The following is a 10,514-nucleotide window of genomic DNA, read 5'->3' on the forward strand; positions in this document are numbered from 1 at the left end:
GTTGTCCTTTACTTAAAGTACAGATAATTCCCATTAACCCCCCCCCCCAATTTCTCCTATTATTAACAGGTTACATCAGTGTGGTACATTTGTTACAATTTGAACCAATATTGATATATTATAATTTAGTCAGTATTACATTAGGATTCCCTCTTTGTGTTGTACAGTTCTATGAGTTTTGCCGAATGCATAAAGTCATGTATTCACCATTACCAGTATCATACAGAATAGTTTCACTCCCTAAAAATCCTCTGTGCTCTACCATATTCATTCCTCCCCTGTACCTGCCCTGAAACCCTGGCAACCACTGATTTTTTTTTCATTACTTCAGATATTTACCATTTCTTTGTGTTGGGAACACTCAAAATCCTCTCTTATAGCTGATTGAAACTATACAATAAATTTTGTTAATTATAGTCACCCTACAGCGTTATAGAACACTAGATATTATTCCTCCCATCTAGCTGTACTTTTGTATCTGTTAACCTACCTCTCACTATTCCCCCACCCACCTCCCCTTTCCAGCCTGATTTTGAGAGATCTTTGTATATTCTGGATACAAGTCCTTTATCAGGTATATTTGCTTTGCAAATATTTTTCTCCTAGCATGTGTCTTGTTTTTTTCACTTTTTAAGAGTCTTTTGAAGAGCGGAAGTTTTTAATTTTGATGGAATATAGTTTATGAATTTATGGATTGTGGTTTTGGTTTATATCTAAGAATTCTTTGCCCAGCCCAAGGTCACAAAGATTTTCTTCCTCTGTTTTATTCTGGGAATTTCATAGTTTTAGGTTTTACATTTCGGTCTATGATCCATTATGCTAATAATGAAATATCTGAAGAAGAAATAAAGGAGGTAATCTCATTCACAGTAGCTACCAAAAAATGAAATACCTAGGAGTAAATTTAACCAAGGAGGTTGCTATAGATTGGATGCCCCCCAACCTCATTGAGGCTTCATCCCCACTATAACTGTTGAGGGTGGGAAATCCTATTATGGTAATTGCAAGGTGGGGCCTTGAAGAGGTGATTAGATTGTATGACCATGCCTAGTGAATGGGTTAAAAATGGTGGTCGTGGGCATGGTTCTGAGGCCTTTAAAAGGACATTGCATGAGGAACTATCCCTTTCTCTACTTCTACCATCTTCTACCATGTGAGACCCAAAACTATGAAACTGCTAGAAGAAAATGGGAAACACTACACAAAATGGGATTGAGCAGTGCTTTTTTGAACAACACTACAAAGGCACAGGCAACTAAAGTAAAAGTAAAGAAATGGGACTCCATCAAACTAAAAAGCTTATGCACAGTGAAGGATACAACCAACAAAGTGAAGAGACAACCTACAGAAAGTATTTGCAAACTATACATCAGACAAGAGGCTGATATCCAAAATATATAGGGAACTCAACTCAATAGCAAATAAACAAATAACCCAATTGAAAAATGTTCAAAGGACCTGAACAGATATTTCTCAAAAGAAGACATACAGTTGGCCACCAGGCATATGAAAAAATGCTCAACATCACTAATCATCAGGGAAATGTAAATTAAAACCACAATGAGATGTCATTTCACTCCAGTTACAATGGCTATTATCAAAAAGAAAAGAACGGGCCGGCCTGTGGCTCACTCGGGAGAGTGTGGTGCTGATAACACCAAGGCCCCGGGTTCGGATCCCATATAGGGATGGCCGGTTCGCTCATTGGGTGAGTGTGGTGCTGACAAAACCAAGTCAAGGGTTAAGATCCCCTCACCGGTCATCTTTTTAAAAAAAAAAAAAAGAAAAGAACAAAATCTGGCAAGTACGAGGAGAAAAGGGAACTCTCCTACATTGTTGATAGGAATGTAAATTGGTACAACCATTGTGGAAAACAGTATGGAGGTTCCTCAGAGAACTAAAAATTGAAGTACCCTGTGACCAAGAAATCCCATTACTGGGTATATACCCAAAGGAAATGAAATCATTATATTGAGGAGACACCTTGCAAACCCATGTTCATTACAACACTATTCACAGTAGCCAAGAGATGGAGTCAATCTAAATGTCTATCAGCAGATGTTTATGAATGGATTAACTGTGGTATGTATACACAGTGGAATACTATTCAGCTGTAAAAAGAAAGTGAAATCCTGTCATTTGCAGTTCCGATGGATGGATCTGGAGACCATCACACTAAGTGAAGTAAGCCAGTCACAGAAAGAGAAATACCACATGATTTCATTCATATGTGGGATCTAAAAAAAGCAAAAGTGGTTTTCATAGAAGTGGAGAGTAGAATAATGATTACCAGAGACCAGAAAGTGGGGGTGGGAGGGGAAGTAGTGGACTAATGGGTACAAAGCTATGCTATCTACCCTAAATGAATCGATGTATAGTAAATATATGCATGTATTGAAACAACACATTGTACCCCACAAATATATACAAGTAACTGTTTAAAAAAAAAGACAACACTGATTTTATATAAGTAATTGAGTAATTAAAAATTATTATTTTCTTTTCCAAGGGGAGAAAAAAACACTAGAAAAGCCAGAGGACGTAGTATGTAAACACTGTTAAGCATTAACACTAAACTATATAAAACGGGAAATTTAATATTTAGTTTTTTAAAAAATAGAAACATTTGTTTATGTATATACTGGGGGTGGGGAACTATCCTGTGCATTTAGGATGTTTAGCAGCAATCTCTGGCCTTTACCCACTAGATACTAGTAGCATACCACTCCTCCAGTTGTGACATCCAAAAGTGTCTCTAGACATCAGCAAATATTCCCTGGGAGGCAAAATTATCCTTAATTGAGATGGTCATCCTTGGTTGAGAGAACCACTGAGATAGACTTGGATTTGCATTCCTGCTCCAGGGCCATGGTTATGTGAATTTGAACAAGTTAACTAACCCTTAAACTTTAGTTTTCTTTAGTGAGATAATGTGTATATAGTGCTTAGCTCAGCACCTGAAACATAGAGTTCAATAAATGATAGTTGTCATGATGCTAAAACCTTTTTTGTGTTACTCTGCCTCTCTTATCCTCTAATAAGTAAAATGTCCCTTTGTGTAGCCTGTGGTCAAGTTGTTGGATAAGAATTTCTCATCTAAGAGCTTCAAAAGACATTGATTCTTTTATGAAGGCAGTTAGCTAAGACTTCAGTTTTGTTTTCACGCCAGCTACAGATTTGCTTTTCTTCCCCTTGTGTTCTTGTTTGAATTGGGCAGAGTTAGGAGTACATTATTTCATTTGAATCTCCAACTGGCATAGCATATATATGGTGTTCTTTGCATATTCATAACTTCTTAAATTAGACTCAATGTCTTAAAGACTAGTTCATAGGAACCAGACCTATGGAAGTTGGAAAGATAAGGCTAAGGCTTTATTGTTATTTATTGTTATTGTGGTTTTTTGGGTTTTAACCTTGAGGCAACAGCCTATCAAAAATATTTATTTGTTCTTTAGCTTTATTTATTTATTTTTTTTCATAAGAATGATGAAAAACATTAGTAGCCTGTAATTGCTTTGATATACATTACCTCGTTTAAATTTTATTAAAACCTTGGGCTGTGCAAAGGGAATAAAAGTAGAAAAGGAACTCTTTTTTTTTGTGTGTCTTTTTTTCGTGTCCGGCAACGGACCGCAACCCTCAGTGTCGCGCCCGTACCGGACCGGGACCGGCAACAGGATCGTAACCCTCGGTGCTGCGCCCGCACCTTGCTCAGCCAGTGAGCGGGAACCAGTCCATATGTGGGATCCGAACCCTTGGCGGGAGCGCCGCCACGCTTCCCAAGCGGCGCACTGTAGCAGTGCGCCACCGGGCCGGCCCCAAAAAAGTAGAAAAGGAACTCTTGAAGTCTGTAAGTACACAGCAAGATATTATAAGTGCTATGTTAATATTGTTTTCTCATTTATATCTGCAAAGTAAGTAGTATTATACGTGTTTTGGAGGCAAGCAAATGTTGGTTCCTTTGTCCAAGGTCATTCAGGTTTTTATTCCAAAGCTCATGCTATTTTCATAATACTGTGGTACCTCCCAAAAATGAGAGGCATATGCCTCTGCCTTAAATTTCTTCGTCAACTATGTGTCTTCACCTATCTTGTGACCACAAGATAAGAGTGTAATATGTACAACATTGACACTGAGATAAGTCATTTTTTCTGTTGCCGTCAAGGCTAAGCCCAGCTTCTCTGGCTCCCTGTGGCCATCTGTGTTCTTCTGCTGGTCCAGTGCAGTTACATCTGGCTTATGAGTATAAAGTTAGTTTTTAGGCTCACCCTTTTTTAGCTAGGTGAATAAACTTTATTTTTTGATTATGTATATTATCTTTGCTTTTATGTTTTCATGTTGCTCAAGAATGCAGAGGAGTTAAATCTTAAGTCATGAGGTGTATATTTGGCAAGAGCCAAGTAAAAACAGATTTCCCTAAAAATCAAGAGGTCTCTATATCTGATAAGAAAAGCAGTATCAAAACTGCCATATAGTCTGTTTGTCATAATAGACTATAGAGTAAAAGATATTTTTAAGTCTAGAGTTGCCTAAAACTCTGTTGTCTCCATGTAATTTGTATTTTTAGCTGAGAGAAGAAAAGTTACAAGAGGAAAAAACTTCTGAAGATCAAATTCACAAGCTTTTACCAGAGGATACAGAAACAGGGAAAAGGAAAATGGATGAACAGAAAAAAAGAGATGAGCCATTAGTACTGAAAACAAATTTGGAACGTGTAAGTAGATCACCTTTTTGATGGACATCTGCCTCAAAAATCAGCAATTAGCCCAGGTGACATGGATCTGAAAGTCCTGTGTTGGTTTAACTATGAGACCAGTAACAGTCATTGACTGTGCAGCTTAAGAGTAGGGAAGAATATAGCGTCCCAATGGGAACTGGAGTAAATAATTTTTGAATGGGACAGTGAGACTTGTGGAAAGATTAAGGGAACAGTGATGGAAAAAGGTGAGTGAGAGGAAAAACCTAGTATAGTATACCACTTGTGATAAGTTTTACACGTATATTGTCATTTTAACTTATGTATTGTTATTTGACGTTTAAGTTTTGTAGTCTTATATCCTCAATTAGATTTCCTTAAAGCTTGTATTTGACTTACCTTTATTCTTTATAATGCCCTAAGCAGCACAGTGCTGGATATAACGTCTACTCAATATTACATACTTTGTCTAAAAGTAATCTAATTAGAATTCTAATTGGGCCAGATCTTGCCAGATTTTCTTCATTACTTACTTACCAAGTAAATTACCAAAAAAGGTTGTAAGTTGTTTAACTTATATAAGAAAGCACTTCTGGAGGATCCATTAATTACACTCAAATGGATAATTATATTTGAGTTTTATTTTTAATAAGTCATTTTGGATTGTAAATCTTCTAATGGTTGCTGTATGTACTTAACATATCTTTAGAGTTATATCTTTTAAAATATTTTGTGATTCAGGCTTATTAGTATTTCGGGTTATCTTTCTAATTAGCTGGAATTAATAAAGCTTTACCATATATAAAGAAAGGCAACATAGAGTAGAAAAAAAATCTCTGGACCAGAAGTCTACCTCTTGACAGGTACCAACATTGTAGTTGACTGTACAGCTTTGGCCAGCTTATTCAATTTCTCTGTGCTTCTGGTTTAATTTTTGCAAAGACATTTTTCCTGAACTTCAAAAAATAGAAATTTAAAATTTCTTGGGTCAGGAGTATTTGCTGACTGCCACATGTCACCCCGTATTTTGGGCTTCTGATTCCAGTTATAGTAAAAATAATAATAGTAATTGTTTTATTTAATGATTATTAAAAATAACCACTTGCATTTTACAGGGTTTCAACCTTCTAAAAAACTCAGTTTAACAAGCATGAATTGCTTGTGTACTCTTAATGTTCTGTACATTAGGAACCACAAAGGATAAAAGACTGCTACTGGAGAAGAATACAATTTAGCTAGGAAGGCAAGAATAAGATATATGATGGTCTTATGCATATAGTATGTCTTCTGACTAGTAGTCCCAGCTGTGGTCTGTGGTCTCTAAAGACTGCAGCTCTGCCTCTTCACCCCAGCAGTACTGCCCTTTAGGGACCTCAGGCAAAACAACCCAGAAGGACCTTTCTTTTTAGGATAAACCAGTCTTGATAGAGCCACTATGGTCCTTTGATAGAAAGAGCCTGTTGTTCCTGGCCTTGCCAAGTCCAGGTTTCTTCCAGGAACTGATCTCTAATATTAATTCATGTCAAGACTGGGAAATTGCTTTTTTTTTTTTTTTTTTTTTTTTTTTTTTTTTTTTGCCACTACCATCTTTGAAATCAAAATCAAATACATCAACCTAATTTTAATCTTAAGAGGTCTGAAAGTACAAATTCTCAGATTTGTTTATTGATAGTGGCCACTTTTGCAAAATTTTCTATGCAGAAACACATTGAGTAAAATTTGACCAGTGAACATTTCAAGTTTTAGATTTTTTAAAATTTGCCTTTTTTTCTGTTTGCTTTTGTATTTTTAAGGACTTTAGCTAAGGCTACATTCAAATTGAGACCCAAGAGAATCTCAAGTGGACTCAGTGGAAAGCCAGCTGAAAGGTCATATTTTATATAAGGAGTATTATGATTATAGCTAGGCTGATCTTTCACTCTCCTGCCCCCAAAACCTCAATGACTCCCCATTTCCTGTGGAATTAAGTGAGAACTCTTCACCCCAACATTCAGGTTCTTTCTTAATAAGCTTCTTGTTTATCTTTTCATTTTGCTTATACCCCCAAACTCCAGGGAGCAGAGCTCTTTGCTTTGCCCCAAATATATATTCTATGCTGTCGCTCCTTAGGGTCTTTGCTCATCTTGCATTTCATTTCATTAACTACCAGCCAGCTTACCTGTTGAAAGGCTATTTATCTCTCCATGTCCAGTTCAAAAGTTGTCACCTTCATGGAACCTATAGAGATTCCTTACTTGTTTCTCCACTTCCATTATTTACTCTCCCTTCCCCCCACCCACTTTGTAACTTATACAGGATTTATTTCATTCTTCTTTACATTACTTTTGTGTGTGTGTGTGTGTGTGTTTGTATTTCTCTGTTAGATCATAAGTTTGTTGAGAATAGGAAATGCATTTTATCCATTTAAAAATTTCCTGTAGTGCCTTAGACATCACCAAGTGTTTGATACATGTTTGTGAAATTGAATTTGAATGGAGGGAGGAAAGAGCTTACTCCAGAAACAGAGATTATCATCTGTTATTATTTTTTCAGAATAGAAATAAAATGGGCACAATGTTTAATTTATTATGACTTTTTATGGTACAGTTAATCCAATAATAATGTGAATTGTTGGAACACAATTCAATATAGCCATTATAGTTATACTAAAGATTATAAAGCAAAAAATGAAAGATTACTTATCATCCCACAACCTAGAAATAACCCCTATAAACATTTTGGTAAATATCCTTTTAAACTTTTCTAAGTGTGTATATATACACGTTATATATTGTTTTTCTCTTCAGAAAATGCAACCTAGTGTAATACTGTTTAATAACCTGTTTTTAGTTAACTATACATTGTGGATGGCTTCTTATGTAAATAAAGAATCCACATCATTGTCTAGTGGTTTCCTAGTATTCTTGACTGTACAATTTATTTAGCTAATTTATTTAATATCCTCTTGATATTTTCCTATCTTGAACACCACTGTGATGAAATCCACTTGTCTCATTAGTTCCTTAGAATAAAATTAATAGAAGTGGAAAGACCAGGTCAAAGGGAGTGTCCTTTTTTACATTTTTGGTATTTATTACTCAGTTGCCCTCCAGAAAATTTGCATATAATTATACTCCGACCAGTAGTATGTGAGAGTACTAAACTAATATTCTCACGACCTGCCAACTCTGGTTATAATCATTCTTCTAATTGTTTAGGTAGGACATTTATTTTAGATGTCATTTCAGGGATTTCATTTATGCATGCTTTATAATGTTTTAGGAATCGATAGTGCTATAGGCTTATTTTTATCCAAGGCAAAAGATGAGAGGTGAATATTTTGCTATATTATGGTTCTAGGTTTTTGGGGGGTAGAAAAGTAGGGGAGTGGGGTAGCTTTTGTGTAAATAGTTAATTATTTATTTGTAATAATGTAATTTATTTTTCAACTACTAAACTTGGCATATATCTAGTATAAAGCTAAAATTTTTTCTTAAAAAGTTAATAGTATTTAAATTAATACAAATAAAATCTACCTTTTGTTGAGCACTTAACTACTTGTTAGCTAATGTACTAGGTGCTTTTAATGATTTCTCACAATCCATGTGGTAGACAGAGCAATATTTATTTTATAGATAAGGAAACTGAGGCTCAGAAAGATAAAGCGACTAACTCAGTGAGAGTGATAGCGAAGGAATAGAGCTGGGATTTGAATACTCTTTTCCTTGGTACTGGATTGATTATGAAGAGAGGCCTAAATAGACGGAATTGCCATTATGTATGTCCTGTTGAGTCCATTGGTATCAAAACTTTTTTTTCCCTAGAGTTGAGAAGAGAATATCATATAAAATTGGATAATGGGTTAATGCTATTAAATTTTCTCCAATGAGTATTTTGTACAACAGGGTTGTCTTAGGGAGTGATACTCTACAAAACTGAAAGGCCTCTCTGTAAATTGTAACGCCTCAACTTTCTCTCAAAGGCCAACTGTAAGGAAATATAGCCTATTGTTGTGTATGTGTCTGTCAGCCTAGAAAATAACAGAGCATTTAAGGAATATGAGGTACTCTGACCCATGTGATGCCTTGCATGCCTAGGTCTACTCCTCTCACTTTGATAAGCATTTGATCATTAGGTAACTGGTTAATCATTAGATGATTAGACATGTTTTGGTTACTAGCATAAAATAGTATTGGAAATTTTTTAAAAAGATGGTCATTTGTTCTCACAGAGCTTATTGTCTGAAACAGAAGACAGATCCCTAAATAAGAAGCTGTAATTCAGCGTGATTAGTTGCAACCCCTGAAAAGAAAAAGATTCTCATATTGAATTATGAGGCAAAACCTTTCTATATGAGTATTTTGTATGTAAAAGGCATATGTTTATCTAAAAGAAACTTCAAATGTAAATTGACTCTAAAAAGGGACTTCAAAGTAAAATGAAGATAAATGAGTGGGTATAGACAAGATGGAAAAAAACTAACTCCAAGGGAATTTGGAAGTCTTTGCAGAGAAAGTGACACTTAAGATGACTCTGAAAGGCCAATACATATTTTATAGGCAGAGACTGCAGATAGAGAATTTTAGGCAAAGGGAATAGCAAGTCAAAAGAATAGGAGGTTTTGAAAGACTATGGTACATGTGGAGAGTAGAAAATACTTTGTACTAGAGCTCAAGGAGTTTCATGTGTAGGAACTGGTGGGGGAGAAACTATGAAAGAAGGTTGGGTCTAGTTTGTGAAGGTTATTGTATCAGGCTGAGGTTTTTAGACTTTATCCTGATGTCAACAACAGTTAAGCGAGGGAGTGATAGGTTTCTATCTGTGTGTTGGAGTATGGAGTATGGTAGTAAGGAGGGTGTTGGAAGGAAGAAAGCCTGAAGAGAACGAGACAAGTGAGTAGATTATTGCAGTAGTCTAGGCAGAAGATGATGAGAATCTAAGATAAGGCAATGCCAATGAATATCAATGGGGAGAGTTAGATCTGAGAGACATTAGGAGTAGAATAGAATGGAAATAGTACTGGAGACAGTTTGAGACTGATGCCTTGAATTTAAGAATGGGTTTTAGCCATTTATTAACTCTATAATCCTAGACAAATTAATTACTCTGAGCCTCAGTTTGCCATTTGTAAAAGATAATAATTATCCTTGATTTCAATGGGACTGATATAAAGAATAAATGAAATAAAATATTTAGAAGTGTGGGGGTACCCAAAACCTTTATATAAATGTTATGACTTAGAAGTAAGGGAAAGAAAATTGTCGTAGATGTCATTGAAGTTTCTAGATGGTTTGGTGGTGGGGCTTAGAGAAGAGAAATAGTGAATTTGATTTTGGATATATTGAATTTGAGCTACATTGGAGATTGGGATCTCTAGGAGGCAGGTGGAGCCATAGATTGGAACACAGAGAAAGAGAGACTTGAAGCTATAGCTAGGGTAGATTCCATGGGAACCCCAAATGGACAGTGTTGTCTCCCTTTTCTCCCTGCCAGTGTCCTGCACGTCTCTCAGATTCAGAGAATGAAGAACCTTCTCGAGGCCAGATGATACAGACACATCGCTCGGCATTTGTTTCCAAGAACAACTCCTACTCCTTAGCTTTCCTGGCAGGGTAAGAGACTGACACTGAATTCAGTCAGAGTTCTTTCATTTTTGGGGTATGAGACAAAAGGGACTGGTGGAGCAAAAGTATTGTAGCTACTTTGGGGAGGTGGAAGGGGAGAAAAGGGTGAGACCTGGTTTTTAAATATGGATTAGGGAGAAAGTTCTAACTTGAAATTTGTGTGTGTGTGTGTGTGTGTGTGTGTGTGTGTGTGTGTGTGTGTGTGTGTCTGGGGG

At 36.1% G+C, this 10,514-nt stretch overlaps 1 protein-coding gene across 1 annotated transcript in view; it reads left to right on the forward strand.

Annotated features, from left to right (window-relative positions):
• Positions 1-10,514, forward strand: part of RNF169 (ring finger protein 169) — a 97,400-nt gene that overhangs the window by 61,428 nt on the left and 25,458 nt on the right. Inside the window, exons 4-5 of the mRNA XM_008590154.1 lie at positions 4,568-4,714; positions 10,169-10,287. Of these exons, the coding sequence (XP_008588376.1) occupies positions 4,568-4,714; positions 10,169-10,287 (266 nt within the window). The remainder of the gene's footprint in view (positions 1-4,567; positions 4,715-10,168; positions 10,288-10,514) is intronic.

This window comes from Galeopterus variegatus, unplaced genomic scaffold (genome assembly GCF_000696425.1).
Source record: "Galeopterus variegatus unplaced genomic scaffold, G_variegatus-3.0.2 Scaffold5880, whole genome shotgun sequence".
Classification (NCBI taxonomy): Eukaryota; Metazoa; Chordata; class Mammalia; order Dermoptera; family Cynocephalidae; genus Galeopterus; species Galeopterus variegatus.